Source organism: Hippocampus guttulatus, chromosome 7 (assembly GCF_054856545.1).
Source record: "Hippocampus guttulatus isolate MCC_2025c chromosome 7, RoL_Hgut_1.0, whole genome shotgun sequence".
In the NCBI taxonomy this organism is placed as follows: Eukaryota; Metazoa; Chordata; class Actinopteri; order Syngnathiformes; family Syngnathidae; genus Hippocampus; species Hippocampus guttulatus.
In genome coordinates this window covers 23,637,734-23,663,347 of record NC_141267.1, presented here as the reverse complement: position 1 = coordinate 23,663,347, position 25,614 = coordinate 23,637,734, and the positions used below count along the sequence as shown (strand labels likewise).

The window sequence follows — 25,614 nt, the reverse complement described above, 5'->3', positions numbered from 1 at the left end:
CAAAAGAAAGAAAACAAGCGCATGCCCCGCCGCGCCGTCGACTCGCTCAGCCTCAGGAAAAATCCACAGCGTCGCTGGCGGCGGCCAAGAAACCAAACGCCGGCGCCTCCTCTCGCCTTCTGGACGAGCTCAACCTGCTTGCGACCTTTTTGCATGAGTCCACGTTGATCGTATTCCAACAGGGGGGCGGGGGGGGGGGGGCCATCACACTCAATTTTGTCACGGGCCACTTTGAGGTCACCGCTTCCCCCGCGGGGCCGTTTTGACACACGAATGTTTCGTTGCATTGTTGCAAAAACAAACGAATGGATTCCTGGTTTTGAAATCGGTCAAGTGAACCTCATACATCGTAGTTTGTTCAATTATTCTTCGAGTGGGCGAAAACGATTGCATAATTGCAACGTCATTCGTGACCCGCGACAATTTGACATTTTGGTAGACACACGTGGCCTAGAATAATCCGGCACGGCCCAAACAATCCGACAACCGGTCGTTGCTGCGGCCGGGTTGATTGAGGCAATTAAATCACGAGGCGGATTTAGCGCCAGGTGCGCCTCTGGAGGGAACGCCCTCCGCTCCGGATAAGGACGAAAAAAAAAAAATCCAAAGAGGACAGGATCATGACACTCGGGAGTGACGTTCTCCCTCGGATTGCCGTTACGACGGTGATGCCAAATCAATGTTTCATCGTCACGTCGTGTTACAAATTGATGTTTGACTTGTTTTGAAATCGCTCAAGTCAACCGATACAGTTTGCTCAATTATTGTTCAAGTGAGTGCAAACCGGGTAAGGAAATGTTTTTTATTGCACGTGACAATTTGACATTTCGGTACACATTGGAGTAAGGATCATGCAAGTTGATACACATGATTTGCTTTCGGAGTGGGGGCGGGCAGATGAAATGCCGCGGCGGGCCGGGTCCGGCCCCCGGGCCTTGGGTTTGACACCCGTGACCTCATTTGTAGAAAATGTGTGGTATTGCTTTCGTGGGAGCTCCACTCTCCGGCGTAGAGCCATGTAGCCTCGTCTCATTTCGTCCGATGACATCTATCGCGGTCGCTCCAAAGCAGTCGGCTCGTTTGAATGAAATAGCAAGTTGAGTGGAACCGGTTTCAGGAATACCCTCGTCTCGTTTATCATACTCGAACAAATCGACTCTCGTCCCGTCCGCTGCGATGCAGGCATTCCTCCCGGTGCTCCTCCGGTGTTGCTAGTTTCTCGTTAGCTTACAAGCTAACATGAAAATGAATAAATAAATAGACGCGCACCCAAACGTGAACTTGTTTAGCCGGTTACACAACTCTGTGCGCGCGCGCAGAGTTGCGCAAAAGAAGCATGCATAGTCATGTCGCTTCATGTTAGCGTTACAAGTGCCGAATCAGCACATTTTGCCACATTGTCGAGTGTGAACACAACACACATAATCCCCCCCTATCTGCACAAACACACACACACGCGCGCGCGCACACAAAGAATGTCACGCATGAGCGCGCGCGCGGTCTTGTCCCGACTTGAGTTTGGACCAGATCAAACCCGCTTGCGTTAAGGGTGTGCCACCCCGGCTCATTCCGAGGAGTCTTTGAGCTTTGCCAAATCGGCGCCAGTCAAACGAAAGGAAAGGAAACAAAGATGGAGGACTAAAAGTTCATCTGCGCTCAGCAAACTCACTGGGTTCGCTAAAATTCCATTTCACCGGCGTACCTCCGTGGAAATGAGGTCCGATCCCGGGCGCAGGCACCGATTTGATTTGATTTGGAGTCCGTTTCACACGCTGCGGCAAACGACGAGTCCGAGAGCCTCGGAGCGATGCGATTGGCCGCCGCGATCCGGTCGAGTCGAGCTCTGTCCGACCGCGCTAATCTGGCGGCTAATGGTCTCGCCGAGTGCAGTGGAAGAGACACAGGAAAGAGAAAAAGAAGTTGGCAAACGGGGGTTCGACGTGAACGGTGGCCCGATCACCATTTCCAGACAGAAAGAAGAAGAGGAAGATTGACGCGCTCTTGTGCTTATGATTTTTTTTTTTTTTAACCTCAAAGGTCAGGTGAGCAAACCCCGAAAGCGGTTGAGTGGACCTCCTGAGTGGGCGTGGTGGGGGGGGCAGGGGGGGGGGGGGCTTGGTGGCAAACACGCGCAAAAAAACCCAAACCAAACCAAAACAAAACTGCGGCCGAGGTCGTTTTCACAAAAGCCAAATGCCAGGTTGTCATTGCTAGACCGCCAAGAAACGTACCCGGAATCAAATGCGAACAAAGCGTCAATGTAGCATCACGTGACGTCCGTCGCCGTCGTTAGCTCGTCTTTGCGTCCCTTTTCTGTTTCCCCTGCGGCCGCTCGGACTCAAATAGACGATTCGCAAAAGCGCATGAGAGCAATCCAGCCAAATGATGACTGACCGCAAGCTCGAGACACTTGGAACACGCTCCCGGCGCACACGCCGAGAATAACTCGACGCAAGAAGAAGTCGACGGCGTGCGAAATCGCGCGCTCGCAAGCGGCAAACACGGGATACACAATGAACAGAATGACGACAAAGTGTTCACCCCCCGGGTATTTGGACACATTGCACTCTCCGACAGACATCATAACTTGTACATCAATCGGACATTTATGGTACGAAAATGGAGGAGTGAATACTTTTACAAGTCGCTGTAAAAGGAGTTGAGCAGCAGAGCCAAATCTTCAGGAAAACCAAGCTAACAAACAGCACTAGCCTCAGCCACATCGACGAGCATTTCGTCTGGCCCCCCGGCGGCGAAAGCCTCGATCTTGATCACGCGCTCCGGTGGCTCCCGGGTCGGCGGCGTTCACCCGAGTCCGGCGGCCAGCTTCTCCATGGCGGCCTTGCGCTCCTCGGCCTTCTGCTGCGAACGGCGCAGGACGTTGCGCAGCTCCTGGAGATGGTCCAGCGTTCCCTCCAGCTCGCCCTTCACCGTCTTCATTTGACTCTCCAGCATCTGCGATTGGTGCAGGGAATTCCGCCGGTGGCGCCGGCTGGAGCGCACCTTCTCCTCCAGGTCCTCCACTGCGCGCGCGCACACACACACACACACACAAAAACAAAGCAGCGTTCATACCCGTGAGCCCAATCGGGGAAATCGCGAGGTCACCGTTTGCTTTCCGGAGCAAGCGTCCCCTCACGCGCGACCGCCGCGGCGGAAGCTTCGCTCGCGGGTCGACGCGACCGCAAGGCCAATGGACAAGCAGCCCGGGCCACGCCCTCCTTTGCGTCGCGTCGCGAGCCGGCCGCTTGCCGAAAAGCCCCTCGACTTCGGATCGGTGCGCGAATCCCGAAGGGAGGCCGGACCCGGACTACTCCGTTCCTTTCCGCCACCGCGGAGGTTTCCCGGCACGGCCCCGTGGCATCTTTGTTTTACGCAACAACGTAGCTCGCCGGTCTTCGGCGGCGGTCTGGGGTGACCCGATTCTTTCCGCCACCAAGGAGGGCGCTCTTTCTCCATTCCTTGACGCGAGCGACACTCATTTTGTGTGGGAAAGGAGCGCCAGAAGGACCCGTTGGAGGCACGAGCTCCACCGACTACCCTGTTCCGTTTTGCGCCCGTCGCTCCGCACGTTCGGGCCGCTCGGGCCTACGCACCCATGTTTTCTTGGACCTTGTCGGGCTCGTCGCGCTTGTCCATCAGGTCTTTGGTCTGCCGCATGAGCTTCTCCATCTTGAGCAGCTGCGCCGCCTTGGTGTCGCTGTCCCGCCGGATCTTCAGCAGCTCCCGCTCTCTCGGGCTCAGCTCGTCCATCGCCGCCGCTCGCGGGCGCGCTCTATCGCCATTTGTCCTTTTATAGCCTCGGCTCCACCCCCTTCAGGGGGGGGGGGGGTGGTGGCGGTAGAGAGAAGATAGACGACCCTCAGTTCTGCCTCCATCACGAGATCCGCGGCTTCCTCGCAAGACCCGCCGCGACCGAAACGGTCCCATGTTCGCACCGCGGGAAGGAACAAAGCTTTTTTTTGTTGGTTTGCCCAAAGCGGAAGCCCCCCCCCCCCCCCCGATGGCTCCCGGAAGTCGCTCGAGGTTCCCAAATCATCTTCCGGGTGACAGATGGCTGCCCGGTGTTCCTGAATGTCACGTTTGCGAGGTGGTTGGTGGTGGACCCCAAAAAAAGCAGGCAGGAGGGAGGAGCAGGGTGTGCTTGACGAATTGTATTAAAAGAGAAAACTCATTCCAAAACAAAGTCCTCAGAACAAAACGAATCCAAAGTAACAAACAAAGACCACGGCAGAAGCTAAAAACTCAATGAGAGAAACATGACCGAAACAAAGCTGACAGGAACAAACATGACAGCAGCCGAGAGCACCGATTACCTAATGAGCAACAGGTGTGCGGCTGCAGGGGGTGCCCTACAGTGCCACCTGGTGGTCACAAACCCAATCGTGACACTAAATGTTCCGCAGGCTACTTACCTGTTCCAAGGTCTTCCCAAATATTCCTCAATGTTCCCCATCGCTTCCCAAAGGTTTCTGACTGATCCGGAAGGTCCCGAAGGCGGGCTCCAAACTCTCCTGGATCTTCCCGATGTTCTTCAATGTTCCAGAAAGTCTGTGAAGGTTCCAGGGTGTACTTGATCGCATACCTTAGCGTCTCCGTGCGACCCCCAGGGTGCTCCCCATTGGTTCTGCAAGTTGGTGAGTTTTCCTCAAAGTCGCCCAATGTTCCTTCTGAAGCTTGTGAAGAAGGAGACGGGTCAGACTTTTGCATCGTTTGACAGCTTGAAAACGAGAGTGAGCGCGCACGCACAGACGCACTCGATGGTCATGTGAAAGTTGGTCACACCGCAGGGAGAAATTGTCAATAAAAAACACCGAACACGGATTGGACACATTTTTATCGAGCACGCACATCAACACGCGAAAGGACATGTTCACTTGCCACGCTTTCTGCTGCGGTATCTCAACTCAAGTACGGAGGTCCGAAACGACGCGCTGCAACGCATTTGTGTGCTCAGAATGGACGTCATCATCATCGGCATCAGTCCGACCAAACTTCTAAATGAAGAGTTTGAAGAAATGAGGAAGGCATGAACGCCACAACGAATCATTACAGTTTGAGTTGAATCATTTTTCTTCTGATGATCGTTGCTGCTTTCTTCTCTTGCCGGATGACGAATTGAAATGTGCCGTTGACGTCCGATCCACGCGGAGGCGCCGTTGCTCGCTGTCGCTCACTGAGAGTTCTCGTTTGGTCGCTCGATTGGGTACAGCGGCGCCGATGACATCCGGCTCGGAAAAAAACAAGCCAAACAAAACATCGCTCAGTTTGGCCATCGTGATTCGCAGTTCGTTTGACGATGTCGGGCACGCGCTCCCGCCGCCGAGCCTCGCGCGCACGCACGAACGCAAGAATGAGTCATACGCGCGAGCGCGCACCTGTTCGCGTGAGCGCGCGCGGTGCCCGTCTGGGCGGGGCGCGCGTCTTCTCCCCATTTTAGCGTCCGCGCCGGCGTCACCCGCGCGCGCCCGCGCGTACGCGAGACCCTTTCTCGTCTTCGGCTTCCTTCAGGCGCGTTTCGCGCTCTTTCGACGCCGCCGCCGCCGCCGCGCGCACTCTCGCTGCCGTTGCTGCATTCGAGGACCCGAAAGACAGACAGGGGCGATCGACGCGCGGGCCGAAGGACGAACAGACCAAGACCGACGGACAGACGCCTCCTCGGACACGCGCGAGACTCAGACTCAACCCAGGACAGAGGTAAGCAAAGGTGCACGCGCAGATGCGGCTTCTTCGTCATTGTCGTCGTCATGCGACATATGACGTGCGTTGCATGTTGCTGCCAGGGTGCAGCGTGATGATGATGATGATGATGATGATGATGATGAAGATGTCTTCCGCGTGACGGCGGCATTTGGAGAAGCCTCAGCAGGTGTTCAGTTGCCATGGAAACGCCGGGGCTCTCATCATCCGGACACACGAACGCGCGCGCTGACGCAAACGCCAGACGCGCGCGCACAGACACGCACCTTCACACGTCAACGCGAAGATCGAAAAAACGCGATGGGGCAATCATTGTGAACGCGCTCACAAATTCCCACGCACATTCAAATTCATCTGCGAGGTGGACATCCGCCCCCGAATCGGGATTCCCGCAGGATGGTCGTCAATTTAACCTTTAATGACGGGATTGGGATGGGACAGGATTAAAAAATAATAATAATAAAGTTCACGGGAGCAGGCGGGAATGGAATAACCCAGGCGGACCATCCCCCCCGCCCCCAACCCTCAGACAGATGTGCAGCGATTTTGAATGTAGCCCACCTCCAAAATAGGAGCGGCACGGGAGTGGGCGTCTTTCTGAAGGAGGGCATGATGGGACTGGAGTCCATTTCACCAGGACTGGGGTGGGATGGGATTTTTTTTGCCGTGGGAGTGGCCCGGGACTCCTTCTAAGTCATCCACAATTCTCGTCACCGTCTGCAATGTTTGTCAGTCGCGCTGAGCGAGCTGGTCACCGTTTTCATTCGTGATCAAAAGTCGACTCGAGCCAAAGTCGCGCGTTTGTGTGAAAAGCGTGGGGAAGAAGCGTTGAAATACAATCGGACGAGAGCCGGCGCGGCCTTTGCGTTCAGATGGCGAAAGCGGACCAGCGCTACGGCCAGCGAGACGGCTCGGACCAGAACTTCGACTACATGTTCAAGCTGCTGATCATCGGCAACAGCAGCGTGGGCAAAACCTCCTTCCTGTTCCGCTACGCCGACGACTCCTTCAGCAACTCCTTCGTCAGCACCGTGGGCATCGACTTCAAGGTCAAGACCGTCTACCGCAACGACAAGCGCATCAAGCTGCAAATATGGGTAATCGGAACCCTCGCGACGTCGGATCGGTCGCCGTAACATTCCCGGTCAGACTTGTGGTGGAATATTGTCGTTTAAATTCAGGGTCCGCCGGTTAAACGGAGGCTCCTCTGCGCTACGTACGGTTCGCTTATTTGTACACGTCGCTCTCTCAGTTGTTTGCAAACAACCGGCGGAAAGAATTAGGAGACCTCCCGCGACCTTTCGCGTGCCGCCGCCACCGCCAACCGATTGGCCGCCAAGCAGAGGATGGCCTCGGTCACGGCGACGACGACTCGAGCGCGTCCACGATGACCCGTACGTGCGTGAACACGCCCCATGCGGTCTTTTGCGCAGGACACGGCGGGCCAGGAGCGCTACCGCACCATCACCACGGCGTATTACCGAGGGGCCATGGGCTTCATCCTCATGTATGACATCACCAACGAGGAGTCCTTCGGCGCCGTGCAGGACTGGTGCGGCCGCGCTCTCAAAACCGTTTGTGCTAGCGTGACCTCGGTGGTCCGGGCAAGCCGAGCCCCTATCTAAGCCTCACCGACTGCCAATTTCTTTGCGTGTTAGGGCCACGCAGATCAAGACGTACTCGTGGGACAACGCCCAGGTCATCATGGTGGGCAACAAGTGCGACATGGGCGAGGAGCGAGCGGTCGCGCCCGAGAAGGGAAAACACCTGGCGGACCAACTCGGTGAGCGGGTCCAAAACAAATCGATCCATATGGCGCCGTGCGCCGTCTTTCCCGCTGTTCATCTCCAACTAGAAGTCAAATCACGCTCGATGTCGGTGCAAGATCTGCCTTGTTTGCGTTCAAACGAATTGCACACAAAGACTTTTTGTTTTGTACGAGACCCCCTTCGAGGTTACAGCGCGGTGCGGAGCTCGCTCGGAGTCCGGCCGCTTCTCCCCCCACGTGGAGGAGGAGCTCAATGAGGTGGCTCGGGCATTTGATCGGGATACCTCCGGATGCCTCGCCGCTGAAGTCTTCCGCCGGGTGGAGGCGGACCCGGGACAGGGTGCAAAGAGGATGTCGTCACGTTGCGTGGTGGTGGTGGTGGTGGTGGACCCCAAAAAGCGGGCAGGAGGGAGGAGCAGGGTGTGCTTGAAGAAGTGGATTGAGAAAACTAAATCCAAAAACAATCACAGTCCAAAGTAGCAAACAAAAATAGCAACGGAAGCTAAAACAGAACCGTGACCGAAACAAAGCTGACAGCAGCAAAGGAACAGCAAACAAACGAACATGACAGTAGCAAAGAGCAAACGATGACCCGACACCGAGTGTTGGGGCAGGAGTCCTTTTATACAACTAATAATTACCTAATGACCAACAGGTGTGCGGCTGCAGGGGGAGCCCCACAGTGCCACCTGGTGGTCACAAACCCAATCATGACAGATGTATGTGAGATTCCCGCTTTGGGATTCCCCCGGATGAAGCGGCTGGGGGGGAGCAAAGTCTGGGCTTCCCCGTTCGAGCTACTGCCCCCGTGACCCGATGACGGATAAGCATTTTTATGAAGGTGTAAATGATCTCAACTCGGAATGATTCCAATTTTATTCTAAAAAGAAAGCATTTTCCCAAATGAAAAGAGACCTTTGAAGGACACGGTGAGTCCAAGCGCGGGCTGCCGTCGTTTTCGCATGACTTTGACTCTCCCAACATCCCGCGGCGGGAGCGGCTTGCTATTTGCTATTGAAATGTTGTCCTGTTTGTCAAGTGGGACGAAGAAAGTCCCGCATGCCGAATGAAACCCCGCCCCCGTTTTTTTTCCCCCAGCCGGTAAGCAAGCGGCGCTCGGGACTTGTCGGCATAGGTTAACCGTCGCCCCCGTCAGGCAAGCGGGACGGCTCGCGTCACGTCGCCGTCTTTGTTGTGCGTCAGGGTTCGAGTACTACGAGGCCAGCGCCAAGGAGAACATCAACGTGCGGCAGGTGTTTGAGCGGCTGGTGGACGTCATCTGCGTCAAGATGTCCGAGCGCGTGGACGTGGAGGCGCCGGCGGCCCCCGGGACCAAGACCGCCAGACTGAGCGACAAACCGGCCGGCCAGCTCCCTCAGAGGTGCTGCTGATGGGGCGCGAGTCACCCCCCCGCCCCCCATCCCCGCCGACCTCCGGCCCCACCCCCAACCCGTTCCCCCGCCACGTCCCGTCGCTGCCCGCCTGCAAAGCTGGCAGTCGTGCCAGGCCAGCCTTTCCGATAGCACATACTTGACTTGGGAAAGAAATCTCACAGGACCCCCCCCCCCCCCAACAACAAAAACCCTCACCTAAAAAGTGTGTGCGGTCAAGGGAGATACGTTCTGGACCCGCCCACCACAAAAAAAAAGAAAAAAAGGCAAGATAGAGAGACCCTGAGTGACCAAAATCTTCCCCCCCCCCCCTTTCGCCCTGAAATGACTCGTTCAATGAAAATCAAACAAACATCGTTAATTTGACACAGCCCAAAGAACAGCTTTGTCGACAACCTTGCCTAATTGCAATGATTTATAAAAGGGCCAAGTCATTAAAACCAGGCTCAAAAACAGTGACCCCCCCCCCCCCCAATAAAAAAAAAAAAAATCAAGCCTTTCTCTCTGCTCTCAATGCGCTAAAACAGGCCCCGCTCAACTGTCAAATGTCAATCAAATACGACCTGGAAAAAAAATGGATGCTCCTTTGTCCAGCATCTGTCTGCCTACTCATGCGCTTTCAGTGGCTGGAATATCTCCCACTGGGTCAGCGCGGGGCTTTTCCCACACTGCAACAAGGAGGCGCTCTAATGCGGCCGTGCCAGTGCAAAGTCCCTGTCCGCAAAAAACAAAAAACCTGACCCCACCCCCTTCCCCGCCTTTCTCTGCGCGATGTGTACATCGACTCACGAATGACAACGAGGCGCTCTAAAGTAGCTACGCCAGCAGACCGTCCGACGTTCCCGGAGTAAGCGTACCGTCGCTCTCCGGTTAAGCGCGCGTTGCAATCGTGCCGGATAACTGCGAATGCGCAACTCCGCCCGTGTACGGTAAAATAAAAGCCACGATAAAAAAAAGCCGGAAGCGCTAAAAAATGCGCGCTATAGCGAGACGAACCACGACGCGACGTTCCGATGTTTCGTCTGATGATGGATGACCATATTTGGTGTTGCGAGTGCGGCGTCCGGGACCAAAATGCGACGTTTCCATATTTCCGCTCAGGACCGCGCGTGAAAACGAAGGAGAGAAACCAAAGCCGAGTCTCGGCGAAATGGAGCGACGTTGGGCAGATGGCGGCCCGTGTTTTGCGTTGACCTCGCGGCCACGCGCGGCCGTGACGACGTCGTCGACCTTGTGGATTATTTGCCGGTGACTTTGTCAATGATAGATTTAGAAGTGTGAAATTATTTTTGATGTTGACAGATTGTATGGAGACTAGATGTGAACTCGTCGTCGTACGCGTCGCTCCTGTTCGGGAGGAGACGCACAAAGTGATTGTCCAAACTTTTTGCAATATGATCGATGCAACTCGCCGGACCAATAAAAAAAAAAATAAACGATTGGTCATTTGTCTGACTTTAGACATTGTCATCATGTCGAGTTGTCTCGTCCGCGTCGCTGGCCGATCGGAGGCGAAGACGCCGACCCGAAAGTGGGCCGGCGTTTGAAGAAATGGCGCGGCTGCGGTCGGGCCTCCGGCTCGTTTTGCTGGCGGGGTTCAACCTTTATTGACAAAGTCTTGGCGCGCATTTTGGGCAAACCCTTGCTTCCTTTTGGATTTGGCCGCTCCGAAGAGCGTTCCGTTCCATTTGCTTTGCGACGGTGATGCTTCCCTTCCGTTTGTGAGCGGCGGGTGACGTCAGAGGGCTTTTCCCCACCGGCGGCTCATTCGCCTTTTCTGTCCGTCAAAGACGTCAAAGTCAAATGGACGCGGCTCGCCGCCATGCGCAACAAAGATTTTATTGGACAAAGGCATCCCCGTTGTTCGCCGTGACCGCCCCGCCCGCACGCGCTCGCGATATTTTTCAAACCCCCCCGCTGGCGTTTTTGCAGACAAACACGGCAACAAACCCAAAGCGACCTTCAAACAAGCCGGACCGGATTCGGTCACCGGGTGAGGATCCCATCCGGTGCCAAAGGGCGGCGCTGCCATGCGCCGGCCCGCCGCTCCTCAAACGGCGGAGACGTCGCAGGGCGGGGCCGCGCCGGGCCCGCAGCCCGCGTCGTCTTTGGGGCTGCATTTGTCAAGGACGGAAATCTGCGTTAGCGTGCTGCTCTCGGTGAACAAGGTTCGGCGTCGTTGACTATAACGCAGGTAATTCTGAGTCTGCCACTTCCAAAAGCGCTTCTTCACTTCTGCCTGCACCTGGACACACACACACACACACACACACGCACACACACAATTGGGTTCTCACAAAATTTCGGCGATGATCTTCAAAGGCGTCTCGTGCGTTTCCGCAGCAAATTCACTTTCAGGGAGCTCGGCTCACCGCGCCGGCGGTTGCCGGTCGCCGGTCTGAAAGCGCTCGGACCTAAACCGCGCGACATCGACGCCGAGCAAAATGACCGAGAAGTGAAACCAAAAGGCCGATTTGGATGGATCTCTTTATTTTGGGGAAGGTCCTCGTTTTCAAGTCACTTACCTCGCCGTTCAAGAAACAGTAGAGGAAGGCCACCGCACATCCCTGCAACCAAACAACGCCGGTCGTGAAGCGAGATTTGCCGAATCGGAAAAGAAACGTGGCAAAGGATCGCACCTGAAAGGATCCCAAGCCGAGCTCGATGAAAAGACGAGCCTCGGCGCCCGCGTTCTCCGGTAGGAAAGCGAACACCGTGTAGTGCATCCCAAAAAGCGGAATGAGCAGCAGGGTGGATTTGGCCAGTCGCCTGAGGGAACACGCGCACACGCGCATGTACACGTGACTCCCAACGGGCGGGTTCGGCGACGGGCCGGCGTCTCACTTGAAGTGACCGCCGTCATTGCCGGCGACGGCGGGAGATCGCAGCTTCTGCACCAGAATGCGGATCACGTTGACGAAGATCATGAAGTTGACCTGCGGGAATCAATGCACGTGCGCAACCGACGCACCGAGTCAGGACGAGTCACGGGCCGTCGCCACCGGGGCCGCCGCTATCGTCGCGCGCGGTCCCCACATGTCCACACAGTCTGCAATTCTCCGGCAAGGAAATGACAGAAGGGCGGTCGGACCGGAGGCGAACGGCGAGCCGGCGTAACTCACCAGCAACGAGAGGGTGATTGGCGCTTTTATGATCCACCAGATAAAGGCCACATCTGTGTCATCCCAGCAGCTGAGGCGCAGCGCGTGCGGGAATCGGATCAACAAGACATCGTCACTCCCTCATCAAGCGGGCGGGCCGCGGTCGGTTTCACCTCACCCTCTGTCGTCGTAGAAGTTGCGAGTCAAGATCCACGCGCTTATAATTGTCGACGGCACACCTGGGGGAGCGCCGAGAGTTAGCGCGCGAGATCGGGAGCGCCGACGGGGAGAACAAAAAAAAAAAACTCACCCCAACCGATGAGAACGTACCACCAGAAGTACTTCTTCTGGAAGACAAAGGTGAGAGCCAGCAGCGTCTGCAGGTACATGCCCTCCACCAGGAGCCAGAAGTAGTTGGCTAAGATGCTGAACTGGAAGAAGGCCACCGCCGATTTGCAGGACGTCTGCGGGGGAGGGGGGGGGAACCATCAGAGAGGTCAGCGGTCGGGAAAGGCCGCCCGTGGTCGCCTCGCGGTGCTACGGCCCCCTCGCGTCAATTGGGGGGGGGGGGGGGGGGGAATCGCGCGGATGAGGAGCAAACGTTAGCTTGCCGGTAACCTTTGCGTACGCCGTTTGAAGAGCGCGCATTTTGTGACCGGGGGTGCCCGAATTCGGCGCACACTCACAGTCGACATGAAACAGTGGTCCAGGTCTTGATCGGAGAAAAGAATTTGGTCTTTGATGAAGACGGCGCTCGCTCTCAGAACGAAGGAGAAGAACAGGTTGATGTGGATGTAGTTCCTGGTGCAGTGGAACTTCCTTCACAAAGAGAAATCGTCAACAGCCCCGCCACCCCCCCCCCCCCCCCCGTTTGAAAGAAGACCGCGATCCCCCCCCCCCCCACGGATTTCAGCGTTGCCAATGTTACCTGAAGACCGCAAAGACAAAAATGGCGGATAGCAGGGAGACGAGCGAGGCGGCGTAGCCGGCCGTGTACACCCGCTTGAAGTTGGAGAAGTACGTCGTCTGAATTCCGAGACACAAGAGGAAATTTCCATTGGATCGGATCCCCAGGGGGGGGGGGGGCGGTTTGAGTAAAACACTCAGCTCACTTTCCGTTTTTCTTTTTAAATTGTACATTTTGCTGTTTTTGCGTTCTGGACTCTGGCTGTGGGCGGTCTCAGGTCATTCCGTGCGCACGGGTCGCAAGATAAAACCCTTCCGAGACCCAAACCCACTTCAGTGGAATAATATAGGACCACAAAAAACAACGAATCTTGCAAAGTTCTGAAACAGGACTTGAAAGTAGACCCGTGTCCTTGTACCTGGGATTCCGCCGGACCGTCGTCCGCAAAGTGGCAGACGTCCGCGTAGGTCGGGTACGGCTCGGACCAGCCCTCCTCTGTGCAGTTCCGGTAGATGGAACCTACGAAAGCAAATCAAGCGCGACCAGGAAATCCCTTGAAGCCGCAAGTACCAAAGGACCCAAGCGGGCCTCGTGATCAATCATCCCTCGCGACGGTCTAGGACGGCCGTTTCCAACCTATGGCCCGGGGCCCTTTGCGCGGCCCTTATCCGTTTTTTAGCGGCCCCTATTCTCTGGGCCGGAGGGCTGTTGGACCCCCCCCCCCCCATTTTGGTGAGATTCTGCAAGTGGCCTTGCCCACCTAGCTTTGGCGCACGCTTGGCCAGCCCCTCCGACGTCGGTTTCTGGAGTCGGAGCGACGGCGCGAGCTCGCCGAGCTCGTAACCGTCGCTCGCAAAAAAAAAAAAACAAGGTCGCAAGGTTCGCCGTCGAGCGGAGAGAGGGCGAGAAGCGAAGAGCGGCGGATGAGAGCGCGCGGTAGGGAGGGCGGCGCAAATCCACCCGCATGTCCGAGGAGATTCGCTCGTGGGAGGTTTTGCCGCAGCTACGTTTGGAAAAAGTCGACCGGCGCGGGGGCGAGACGCGCGGCCCCCGCGGCCGCGGCGTCGGCGCGCGAAGGCCGAGGCTCCGGAGAGGCCTCGCCGAAGGAGCCGGGCCAATTCCCGCCTCCCGCCGCAAACTCTTTGATTTTCCAATTGCGTCTTCTCTCGACGGTCGTATCCGAGAGCGCCTCGACGACCCGGGCGCGCTCGCCTTTTCGCGGCATCCGCGGAGGCGCAAATCCGCGGGGGCGACCCGCTAACGCCGAGTTATGAGGTCATCGACGGCCGGCCGCCGCCGCTCGGCTCCATTTGAAAGCCTCCTTTTCACTTGTCGTCTATTCCGAACTCAGCCAGGAGCGCGATTTCTCTCCGGCGGGATACCAGGACCCGAGTGCTCGCTGACAAGGAGGGAAAAGGCTTGGAACCTCGCCGCCGCCGCCTCCGATAGATGAACTGAAACGTGGAGTGAATGAACCTTTGGATCAACCGAAGCCCCCCCCCCCCCATCCTAGTCTAACCACACCCAAAACCCGACGGTCGTCCCGAAAGTTGATGGATGGACGTACCTTTGTTATCGAAGAGCTGGGAGATATTGGCGCAGGCCACGCCCACCACCTGTCCCACCTCGACAGCCTTCCAGCAGCGAATCTCGTCCCACACCGTCGGGCAGCCTAAGGCGGGAAAGCAACGTTGAGACACGACGACCTGACGCGACAGCGACATTGAATTCTCCGAAGACGGCATTTGTGTTTCATTTTGGGTGTCGATTGAGGAGTAGCGATCGGGGCCACGCGCGTGCGGCGTCTTTTTTATTTCCTCCCCAGCTTTGTCGTCGCTGATGGTTGACTTCTCGAATGGATTTGCGTCTTTTTGAAAGCGACGAATTGTGCTTTTGGGCCCTTTTGGCACGGGCGTCTTCATCAGGAGTAACGGTGCCGTTTTTTCCTTCTGGGAAATCAGTTTGCTTGGCGTCCTTTTCCTGGCGTGCCTTCCCTATTTTTGCCAGTGGCAATCTTCATCTTCGTTTCCATTTGACACGAGCGCTCCCGTTGCGCCGACGTTGACGATAAACCCAGCGTCCGATGGAGCGAAAGGAGGGGGCCGAAATCGGAGCGGCTCGCTCGTACTCACCGTTTGAACAGAGGAACGAAAAGCGTCGCGCGTTTGTCATTCAAGTTTAGACGGCGGGGGGGGGGAAAAAATGGCTGTTTATTAGACGACCGTCGGCGACGGGCGCCAGCTGCCGCGCGCTTGGGTTCGCTTGCCATTTGACTTTGCCGTCTGGATGGAAAGGCCACGAGTGGAGATGTCGTATGCTAATGGCGCTCCGGCGAATGGAAGGCCAGCGCGCTGCCATTTGCGCGCCACTTCATTAGCCGCTAATTAGGGCCGGTGACATTGCGATGACTGCTGCAAATGGGAGGCGCGCTCTTCTGGCCTAGCCCCGTAATTGCCCCCCACCCCCTTTTGTTTCGGTCGGTTCGGTTTTTCCATTCGCCGCTTCCGACGAACGCATCTCCAACGCAATTGGCGGCCATTTTGTTGGAGATGCGCGTCGTCACCGGGTGGGACCGCGTCCGAATTGGGACGCGCGGTTCGGCTGCCAGAACCGTCTGTCCGCTGAGGACAATTGACACGGGAACGGCGGCCGCATCGAGCGTCCGGCCTGGCAAATCTCGGACACGTCTCCATCTACCCCCCCCGTACCGCAGCTCTCCGTGTTTTGTGTCGCTTCTTCATTGCCGCCGCCGTAATATTGTTATATTACGAGAGAAAGGGCACCGCCGGGACAGCCGGCGCAATATCCCGCCTTTAATAAACAATGCGGCGATAAGGGGGCGAAAGACCGAGAACGGGCGGACGGGAGCGACCGGGGAGGAAACGTCGCACTGCGCTTTGTGGCGCTCGGCTGACAGATCGTGAAAACAAGCCGCCGCGTAAGAAAGAGCAGACCTCGCCGCCGACTGACCTTCCGCGTCGGCGCGGCCGATCCGCCCGAAAGCGCCGCGCGGAAACGGAGAGAGGGAGGGACAAATGCGCCGCTCGAAGAGCAGGCGGCCATCGAATTTCATGGTCATCCGGTCCGACCGGGCAAGACGACTACACGTCCCGCTCAGCCGTGTGGCCCGGCCTCTTATCCTTTTGTTTTGGTTCCCCCCCCCCCCCCCCCCCGCCCCCCGAGGTCATAGAAAATATTCCCATGAGAGTGTTTGAGTGGGAGAGGCACAATGGCTGATAGGCAGCGTCAAGCGTGGCGGCGGCGGCGGCGCTTACGTACCCGCGGCGGCGGAGCGCCGCTTTTCCTCCCATATGATGAGCCGGCCGCATTCTTCCTGAGCCTTCATGTGCTGGAGCACCAGGGCGCAGTCCGGGTGCATGGCCGCCGTCTGCGGAGCGCCGCGCGAGGATCACGTTAGCGCGCGACAACAACATTTACCATGATTGGTGTCACGACACAATGAAATGCATTCTGTGCGCGTGCGTGTGTGTGTGTGTGAGCGTCAGAAATTGAATATGCGGCGGGCATAAAGCAGAGGCCGCTCAACTCGATGCACTCCCCCTACAGCGGCGCCCCTGTTGGTCATCGTGTCGCGAGGAGGTTCTCCGTTCAGGGGACACAAACGAGACCCGACCGCTCGGGGTCGGGTCCCGTTTGTGTTTTGCTTTCTGCCGTTTGTTACTTTGGACTCTTGCTGTTTTCAGGTCTTTGTTCTGGATTTCATTTGGTAAATCCAATTTGTCAAGTCGTCCACCTCAAACGGCCATTTTAAGGCCGGCATCGCAGTTGCATTCAAGCGGATGAGATCCACCTTTGAAAAGCCTTTTTCTTGCACCGCCTGCTCTTTTGCTCATTTTATCTTCCTCCTCCTCGTCCATTTTAGGAGTCCAGGAAAAAGCAGTTAACATGCTCAAAGACGAGCCAAAAGCCGAGCAAGCAAGAAGGCGCATCGCACGTTCATGTAAATCGATTCTATGGAAGGCCCTTCCCATCACCCCTTTTTTTTTCATGACACGCAGCTCTCTTTTCTTTCAGTCCTTTCTCTTCCAAGTCCTCCAGTTGTTGACTCTGTAAACGCTTTTCAACGTGGTCGACGCGTGAAGCACATTGCCTCCCCGGGTGCTTTCCTTTGCCTTTTGCCTAAACTTTGACCGTACTTCTTTCCTTTTTTGGAAATAAAAGGAGCTATTTTGAAAGGTGGAAACCCCAGCCGGGATGTTTGATGAGTGAGACTCGCAGACGGGCTCCCAGGCTAAATCGCGGCTCTGTTGAAAACCATCAAGCACCGGCTGATTGTGATGTACGCCCCCCAAAGAATTCTGCACGGAGCCCGTCTGCGCACCGCTCCTCGGGCGGCTTCATCGAGAACAAGAAGAAAAGTCGTCGTAGTCATAGCAGTAGTCGTGTTGTCGCCGTCTAAAGTCAAGGAGGGACGTGAAAGGACGACCTCGGATGCGACCGCTCACCGTTTCCCAGAGCATCTGCAGCAGACGCAGCCGAAGAAAGGTCGTCGCCCGTTGCCACCAGAAGCCTCCGGAGGCGGACGTGCCGCTCGTGGCAGATCCTTCCCGGCGACAAAGCGAATTGAAAGGCTGCGCGGCGTCTGACGTTCGGAGTTGGAAAGCGACAACGAGGGGGGGGGGAGTTGCGCGCCTGACAATGAGCAGCCGGACTCAAGTCAGCCGAGGAGGATGCGCGCGCGCGCGCGTGCGTGCGCGCTCGCGGAAGGCGCAGGTGGAGGGGAGCGAAAAAAAAAGCGCGCTGGTCAAACGCAGCGGGGAGGGCGGTGGAGCCATCATTTTCCACGAAAAGCGGGAGGAAAGCAGAGAGAGAGCGCAGGGAGGAGACGCAAACTCCCCACGGGAGGCTCCGGGCTGGGTTCAAACCAAACCGCATCCTGCCGACCCGCCGGGTCAGCCCGCGCGGCGCCCCGGACGCCAACTTATCTCGGCCAATTTGCCCATCGGATGGATTACGATCGCTTGATGTCAGGCTCAGGAAGACGACGCGCCCGGCTCATCAAGACTGATGCTCCTTCTCCTTGATGATTGCTCAGCGGCACGTGGACGCCGGATTCAGAACCGATCCGAGCGATGCAATGTATGCCAGGCGTTGGAATCGTTCCCCAGACGCGCGACTGTCATCCTAAAGCAGGGGTGTCCAAAGTCGGACCTCGCGGGCCGCCGCGCCGCCCGATTTCGGGGATGGTCCGAATGCTGCTTCAGAGCCGGCTGATGAGCTGCTCATCAGAATCAGCTGCGTCGCGGCCGGAAAAAAGTCACAGCTGCTTGACTTGACTCAAAGTAGCGCACATCCTCCCAACCGCTCCGTAGCGCGGAGAATGCGGCAGGTCGCTCAAATAAACCCGCCCGCTAAAGTACACGCGCAAATGTTTGCACAGCCATCGCTGGCTTGCTAATCAACTGCTGCATTGTTCACAGCTCCCCCCCCCCCTCCCGAAAAAAAAAGAAAACTTGCACACAATTTGGAACCTCCTCGAGCTGTGTCTCCAAACTGCGGCCCGCCGCCCATTTTTCAGCGGCCCGCGACACGACAAAATAATGACTAGAATTGACATTCGACGCGCAAGATCAATTAAAAAAGGTGAGAACTTTGCCCCGTCAGCAAAAGACACAAAGGAATAGGTCAAAGAAGAACACAAATGATCTTGAAAACACTGCCGTGACTAAAGAGCCCAATCAACAGCAGCCCCGCGCAGCTCGCTCACCTTCCACCCAAATCCATCGTTCGGAAGCAACGGCGACACGTTCGGACCCATCAACGAGGGGCATCGGGGAAATAGTCGCGTGGTTTCAGCGCTTCCGAAAACATCCGCGCTCCTCGCCCAATGGAAGGAAAAAAATGGAACGTGGGTTCAAAGCATAGCAGGTTTATTGGCAAGACTTGGTGAGACGACAACCGACCGAAGCCTCTTGAAACGAGACACGTCGTCCCCTCAGTGATAGAGGCTCATGCTGCTACTCTGATACAGGTACATGTAGGCGTCGCAGAAGAGCCGTTTCGCCACACCTTTCATGTCCCGAGGAATCTGAGCGGCCAGCTCGGCCGCAGGCATGTCCAAGTAGATGCCGACCTCGGGGCACGCTCGCACTTCCGGGATGTTGAAACCATCTGTCCCGCCTACGGGAGGGAGCGCAGCGCAGGACAGTGAGCGGAGTTAAAAAAAAAACAAACAAACAAAAAAAAAGCAGTGATGACTCCCCGTCGCGCAGTCATCACTCACCTTGTCTGTCTGCCATGCTGTCAAAGAAGAGCCAGTCGCGACTGTTGGGTCCGTACTTGATGAAAGAGACGTAGTGGCTGGTCTCGATGCAGAGGACGGCAAACAACTCCATGGTGTCTCGAGTCAGAGTGCGAGGAACTCCTCGCGCCGCGTAACCCTCGGGTATGTCCAGAGGTGCCGCTTGATGGCTGCGCCGCTGAGGGTGGGAATGAACCTGAAATCCAGCAACACATTGATCTGTTATCTTGCACGCCGAGCCGGTCGGTGGCGTGCCTGCTGCTCCCGTTATTTCAGGCGGTAAAAAGGCAGTCCGGTCCGTCTTCTCTACGTTAAAGTGGCGCATGGAGGAAAACAAAACAAAACGTTGTCTTCTACAAAGGAAATGTATTTACCACATTCCGGTCATTAAATAACGGGTTGGTTGGTAAAAAACAAAACAAATCATAATAAATGCATCTACATTTAAAAATGTTTTGTCCATTCAAATATACAAGTCTAAAGTGGAGAAATTGTGAGAAACACTTGATGGTTCTGGGGTAGGAAATCAATCAATCTCTCTCTTGATTTTGTGAAGGCATTCCCGAAGATCGTTTAAGTGATTCGTTCCCTCGGGTTTCGTATGCAGACTTACATGCCTTTGACGTAGCGGTGGAAATTGCAGACAAAGGGAAGCGTCAAAAAACAAACAAACAAAAAAGGACCGGGACAAGTACGGACCCCTGCGGGACACCGCATTTAGGGTTGATGGGCATCCGGTCTTTGCCGCCGGTCTTTGCCGCCCGTCTTTACAAATTGTCAGCAATCCGACGAGTATTGTTTCCTATCAGCGTCATACTGAGGCAAGCGATTTGGCGGTCAGGTGTGTCACGAGGGGCTCCAATCTTGCGAGAGAAGTAACTTGGACACGTTTTTAAGGGTGTCCAATCGGCATGTCGGGGATCCACTGACGCCGGCTTGGGGATCGTGGCCACGCGTGAGCTTAGCTCAAAGTCGGCGTGCTCAGACTTGACGCGACTCGGTCCGATGGGCCGTTCTGGACTCGAATGATCCCGGTTTTCCAGTGCCGGGGAAGTCGGCCGAAAACTGGAGTTTGGATGACGAGCGTGTCGAAAGCTAACGGTGCAAACCTGAACCGAGCACAACTCGCAGAAGACTTTGCATCCCGTCTGGCTGAAAACAGGCTCCTCAAAACAGTCGAGGCACTCTTCTTGGGCCAGCTTCCCGCAAAGTATGCACTGCTGGGGACCTGAAAGGCGCCAGGGCGGTTTGCGGCCACTGAGTTTCGACTGCTTTCTAGGCGACGCTCTGCGCTTACCTTGAGAGAGGAGGCGAGTTATATCCAGCTCCACGGATGGAATGATTTTGTCAAACATTTTGAATTTCTTGCCAAAGCGAGGCATCTGAAGAATGAGGCAGGACGGCACCTGAAAAACCGAAGACGGCGTCACCGGGGTGCCCAAATCCCCCGTGACTCGGCGTTTCGGAAAGCTACGTGGAGACGAGGAGCCCGTCTCACCTCCGCCAGTTTGAGTGCGGCGTTGTGAAAGGAATGTTCCAGCAACTGCTGCACGGTCGGAAGCACCAGGCTGTGGTTCTGCTCCAGGAAGATCTGATAGCAGAAACTCTCCTGCACTTTGCCACCGGCCCATCTAAAGCGGACAGCCGGCAGCGGGGCGGATTGATGACAACGGCGCCGTCGCCGGCGGCGGCGGGGGACTTACAGTTTGAGTAGAGGGTCGAGCGCGAGAATGTGATGCATGACGATCGTCAGAAACTCCTCCGGATCTGCAGCGCAAACGGCCGCCGGGTGAGCGCGAGGCCGCCGGATGCCTGAAAGGCGAGCCCCGATGGCTCAAACTCACCCTTCTCCTCTGTGGTGAAGGAGTGACAGTAGCCGTGCTTTTCCAGCTGCTGTCGGAGCTTCATGATATGTCGACCTTGCACAAAGCCCTCGCTGGGGGCGCGGGGGGAGAAGGGGACAAAGGTAACTCGCAACGACTTCCCCAAACCGTCGCCGGAACCCGACTGGAGGCACGCACCTGCGAAGGGGGTTGACGATATCATTGAGCAGCGTTCGCTGGATGGGGGCGTCTTGCGGCTCTGTCGATTTAAACAACACGGAGTCCAGCACGGACGAGCAGGAAAACAAGCTGAGAACCCAGAAAGAAGCGTCTGGGTTACATCCGCGCTGTCCGCGTGATTTCCAATTTCCTCCCGCGAGACGTAGTTTCCGTCCGTGTGCCATTTTGCCGCACCCTTTGCCTCTGCCGTTTCAATACGCTGCGACGGTTTGCTTCATTTGCAATTTCAAACTATCCCGCACCGGAGGCGGTCGGGACCGCGGGGCAGTCGGGAACGGCCACAAGGTTCGGAGGTAAAGACGTACAAAAATAGATCGATGAAAACAAAACAAATCAACAGCGGCCCGACGGTCCCCGCGACGACGACTTGCGCCAGTCGGGCGCAACCGCGCCAATTCCTCCTAACCTGAAGAGGGCAGCATCCATGTAGCAAGAGTTGCAGTGTCCCTGAATCCCCTTCATGCGTCCCACCAGAATTTGCTCAACTTGATCGGCGCCGATGGGAGCCACGGGCTCCAGTCTCCTCTGACTGTCTCGGCTTGCTCCGTCTGAAGTCAAGCACACAAACGCACCGTATTGATTGATTGATTTCTTTTTTTGTGTGGCTGGATTCAAACGGTCACGGAGATGACTTTGAATCCGTATTTGGAAGAATTCCGGATTCGCATCGGAGGAGATCCACTTGAACGGCGACACGGCCAAATCGGACGCAAACAAATCCTACTTGGAGGTGCCGATGCCGGACGAAACTCTGGGAGATTCACCTCGCCAAATGTCACGCGCGGGGCTCCGTAGGATTGCGGTTTGTCTTGTCAAGAGAACTGGCACGAAGCCACTCCGGCGGTCTTCGGGGGTTCAACCCGAAGGTCCAGCGGCGAGGGCGACTTTCTCCACTGACCTGTGACTTTGCTCTTCGGTGCCGCGTCGTCGTCCCCGTCATTCAGAAATCGCGCATCGGGACGACAAGCGCTTTTCTTCACAAAGAGAGCCCGCCGGGGAGGACATTGGAAGAAAGACACATTTTTGAAGGTCCCGTCACTCACGCCCATGTCCTCTTCCTGCAGAAAAGGACAAAGGAAATCAAGAAATGAGCTCCATCGGGCTGCTTTTTTTTGGGGGGGGGGGGGGCTCCCTGATCGGGTCACGTGAAGCAGCCAAAACAAAGGATGCAAAGTGGGCCTGATAGAAATTGAACAAGAAATGATTTTTTGACAAAAGCATTGCACTTTTGACAGCGCCAATTCCTTGCTCACGGTCATCAAGTTCAATCTTCACGCAAATGCAGAGGCAAAAACGTTACCAGCTCAAGTCCAGCCATAATTTCCTTTTGCCCGGGAAGGGTCCCGATCCAGCGGATGATTCCATATAAACGGCGGGTGCCCAGGGACACCTCCACCAGGGAGTTCAGGCCCATGGCCGATTCCGTTTCCGCCGCGCAATTGTCGAGGGCAATCAGATCAGAATCTGCGGAGGGGAGGAAAAAACACCTTTGGCTAAAAACCTCCTCCAAAAAGTGTCGAGTCGCTCGAGGGATGTCGGTTCCCACCGGCAGGATATTCCCCAACAACAACAAACTGAAGCGGGACTTCGACTTCGCCCGTCTTCCCGGTGGCATCCACGTCCTGCAAACATGAAAAAAGGCACAGGCGAAAATTGAAATTTGACATTTCGCGTGGATAGCCCAAGTTTTGTCCCTCGTCGGAGAAAATAAAAACTCTCTGGCAGAATTATCGGAGCGACACTCACGCACCGTAGAGATCGACACAAAGCGCTGTCCGTCCTTCTCCCGGACGTTGAGCACCATTCCGTAGCAACAGTAATCTTCGATGAAGTACGTGACTCGGTCTCCCGGCAGCGGCATTGCCGTTTCCCAACCGGAAGGGGACTCGGCGTCGGCCGAGGGGAAGGACTCGGAATGGCGCGGCCGCACTCTGGAAAAGGGGGCGAATATGCCGCAGTCTCGGTCACAGGTGAAGAGGGTGACGTCGTCGTAGCGGCCGTCCGTGTTGCCCTTGCCCTCGTCTTCCCCCTTGGAACACAGGAAGACGGCGCCCTCCGTTCACAAAGACCGTTCTCGGTTGCGCCGGCTCGCTTTTCTCCAGGCTCGGGCCTGACGCCGGCGCGGACCGCAGCGACGTTCTGAAGGTCATACCTGCAGTTCGACTCCAAAGAACACCGCCGTCAACGGCTCTTGTTCCGCCACTTTTGACAGGCCGCCAATGTAGCGGAGGACGCCGTTCAATGTCTCTCTTCCTTCTTGCACCACCACTTCAGTCCCCTCGCAAAGTGTCAGCGCTCGACGGAGGACATCTCCGTCCCGGAACCACCCGAGCCTTTCGGAGTCGTCGGCGAGGGCCAACAGCAGCGCGGCCTCGGCCGCACTCAGTTCTTCCAGACATCGCTTGTCTATCTCGACGTACAGTGGGAAAAGGGGGCCCGGTACGAAGACTTGCAGTTTTTCAGCAAAGCCAAAACTAGGTTGGCGCTCATACGTGTAGCATATGCAGCCGGCGTCGCAGTGTCGGAGCGAGTCGGGCGTTTCGGTGACAATGAAGTACTGGATGCCCGGTGACGTCATGATCCTGAGGGCCACGTCGTGAAGCAGGACACTGGATCGCCTACTCGAGACAGAAAACGGTTTCGAAACACTGACCTATGACACATTCTCTCCGCACGCGTACACGGAACGCCACATCCTCTCCATGAAACTATGGTGGGTGGTTGACGTGATCATACTTGAAATGTGCATGATACAGTCAATCCTATCGATGTGGTTGTGTAACCTTGAAATATTTCAGCTGACTGCGTCTTAGTATTCTTTTGCACTACTTTTTAGGACACAATAAATGTCTCTTATCAGCGACGTTGCCGTCCGTATGCCCCAAGATGTCGCGAGAACAAAAGCCCTTCACCTGACTGCATCATGTCAGTTCTCTCCATGAACAGCACGAAACGTGTCCACGACGAGCAAGCGGTCGAGCTTCAGTGAAACGTGAAGTGGCAGTTTAAATGTTTGGACTCACTTCCCGAATACGGACCGTGGGGGCGATTGTAGTACTGCACTTCACCGGACTGGTACGTACTCACAGCAGCCTTTCTTTCCTATCGCCACCCAACAAGCGAACTCAATTGGATAAAATGGGTTTCCGAACAATAAAATCATCGCTTCGGTGCCTGGACTGAACCCCACCCACGCCGGCGAGACAAATGAATTGACCCTAACAACATTCAATGTGCACTATGTTCGCTATCATGCTAGTGGCAAAGACATGGGTTATTCACTCAATTTGAAGAAGGTGCGTTGCTTCACAAAGCCAAAATTCAAGTGTTACCAATAACTTAGCTCGTCCGAATGATTGTTTTCCTTGTTATGTTGTCGCTATTCGACTGGTCTTGATCGTAAGACGCTCTTCCCCTTCGATTTTTAAGTCAGAAAGACGTCGTTTGTAAACTCCATTCTTCTGATAAAGGGCCCCGTTTTCGGCCAACCTGTCAAATTTGATAATCTCTGTTCTCAACTATTCGTGGTGACAGCGACACAAAACTGCGTTACTTTCGCTTGAAAAGGCAGAGGCCACATCTCATTTCTATACACGTCGCTAGTAGTATTCTCGTCTCGCCTCCTGTTTACGTTTTGGCGCCGGTCATCATCGAGCCCAGCGAGCAGATGAGGAGAACAGCAGCGGAGACGAGGAAGCCCCTCGACGTGCAGAACTGAGACGAGTAATAGTAATGACGTCATTTCATGGGGACGGCGATTTGAAGACGAAGGCGCGTCGTTGACGAACTGTCGGGCGTTTGCTCTTTGTGTTCGGTGTTATGAAATGAAATTCCAAGACGATCAACACTGTTAACTCCACGCAACTCTGCAGATACAGAGACGATCGCGAAGGGGCACGCTTTACACCGCATCACAAAACACTAAATTATTTCAAAGAAAGTACTATACTTTAGAAACATACGATTTTCGACCCCAAGAGTAAGAGAAAGTACAGTACAAAGTAAATAAAACAACACTAAATTACTCAGAGCACGAATATCAAATAGAATCAAAAAACGATGTGGAACCTAAAATCTTTTCCAACAAATGTCACTTTAACTAAAACTGTGACACGTGGAATATTCTTAAAATAACATATATGAAGGGACATTTAAATAATTCAAATAATTGTTTACACACGTGAACTCTAACCCCAGAGGGGAGACACACAGCTTTTCTTTTTCGAAGTGAGTTAGAACCAAAAATTCTAAAACGACGTATTCCTTCCACAGTGATTGACATTAATTATTAGTTGTTTGTAAGCTATTGAATTTGAAAACCATTCGCCAATAGAAACAATCAAAGTAATGCGTTTTACTTTCAAAAAGAAAAAAAAATCATCCTCCGAAACAGAAGGAGGCGCTGATTCATAAATAATGTGG

General features: G+C 55.4%; 4 protein-coding genes across 7 annotated transcripts; 1 reads left to right on the top strand and 3 right to left on the bottom strand.

Annotated features, from left to right (window-relative positions):
• Positions 1 to 788: 788 nt before the first annotated feature.
• LOC147203210 (uncharacterized) lies at positions 789 to 4,710 on the bottom strand. 2 transcript variants are annotated; one of them, XM_086116067.1, is made up of 3 exons: positions 4,416 to 4,564; positions 3,597 to 3,814; positions 789 to 3,023 (listed from the first exon to the last, which is right to left on the bottom strand). In XM_086116067.1, exons 1-3 carry the CDS (start codon positions 4,454 to 4,456, stop codon positions 2,806 to 2,808), a joined length of 477 nt encoding a protein of 158 aa, XP_085972193.1. In that variant the 5' UTR covers positions 4,457 to 4,564; the 3' UTR covers positions 789 to 2,805. The 2 variants fall into 2 exon arrangements, with proteins under 2 accessions (XP_085972193.1, XP_085972192.1); XM_086116066.1 differs by lacking the exon at positions 3,597 to 3,814 and having other exon boundaries at positions 4,416 to 4,710.
• Positions 4,711 to 5,220: 510 nt separating this feature from the next.
• rab3b (RAB3B, member RAS oncogene family) lies at positions 5,221 to 10,319 on the top strand. 2 transcript variants are annotated; one of them, XM_086116064.1, is made up of 5 exons: positions 5,221 to 5,697; positions 6,573 to 6,797; positions 7,134 to 7,252; positions 7,359 to 7,483; positions 8,672 to 10,319. In XM_086116064.1, the coding sequence occupies exons 1-5, from the start codon at positions 5,221 to 5,223 to the stop codon at positions 8,857 to 8,859; spliced, it is 1,134 nt and encodes a 377-aa protein (XP_085972190.1). In that variant the 3' UTR covers positions 8,860 to 10,319. The 2 variants fall into 2 exon arrangements, with proteins under 2 accessions (XP_085972190.1, XP_085972191.1); XM_086116065.1 differs by lacking the exon at positions 5,221 to 5,697 and having other exon boundaries at positions 6,313 to 6,797.
• Positions 10,320 to 10,682: 363 nt separating this feature from the next.
• Positions 10,683 to 18,730, bottom strand: ghrhrb (growth hormone releasing hormone receptor b). Its single transcript, XM_086116063.1, has 14 exons — positions 18,596 to 18,730; positions 17,334 to 17,470; positions 16,147 to 16,255; positions 14,435 to 14,539; positions 13,286 to 13,386; positions 12,889 to 12,986; positions 12,647 to 12,779; positions 12,271 to 12,424; positions 12,139 to 12,199; positions 11,982 to 12,051; positions 11,704 to 11,795; positions 11,499 to 11,628; positions 11,385 to 11,426; positions 10,683 to 11,104 (listed from the first exon to the last, which is right to left on the bottom strand). The coding sequence occupies exons 1-14, from the start codon at positions 18,657 to 18,659 to the stop codon at positions 10,910 to 10,912; spliced, it is 1,491 nt and encodes a 496-aa protein (XP_085972189.1). The 5' UTR covers positions 18,660 to 18,730; the 3' UTR covers positions 10,683 to 10,909.
• An 11-nt stretch (positions 18,731 to 18,741) lies between these two features.
• cyldl (cylindromatosis (turban tumor syndrome), like) lies at positions 18,742 to 24,911 on the bottom strand. Of its 2 annotated transcripts, XM_086116061.1 has the most exons (15): positions 24,824 to 24,911; positions 23,345 to 23,810; positions 22,943 to 23,221; positions 22,739 to 22,814; positions 22,493 to 22,656; positions 22,091 to 22,250; positions 21,599 to 21,740; positions 21,151 to 21,261; positions 20,974 to 21,065; positions 20,833 to 20,896; positions 20,628 to 20,760; positions 20,427 to 20,535; positions 20,239 to 20,357; positions 19,112 to 19,325; positions 18,742 to 19,008 (listed from the first exon to the last, which is right to left on the bottom strand). In XM_086116061.1, the coding sequence occupies exons 1-15, from the start codon at positions 24,841 to 24,843 to the stop codon at positions 18,824 to 18,826; spliced, it is 2,334 nt and encodes a 777-aa protein (XP_085972187.1). In that variant the 5' UTR covers positions 24,844 to 24,911; the 3' UTR covers positions 18,742 to 18,823. The 2 variants fall into 2 exon arrangements, with proteins under 2 accessions (XP_085972187.1, XP_085972188.1); XM_086116062.1 differs by lacking the exon at positions 20,239 to 20,357 and having other exon boundaries at positions 18,906 to 19,008.
• Positions 24,912 to 25,614: the final 703 nt, after the last annotated feature.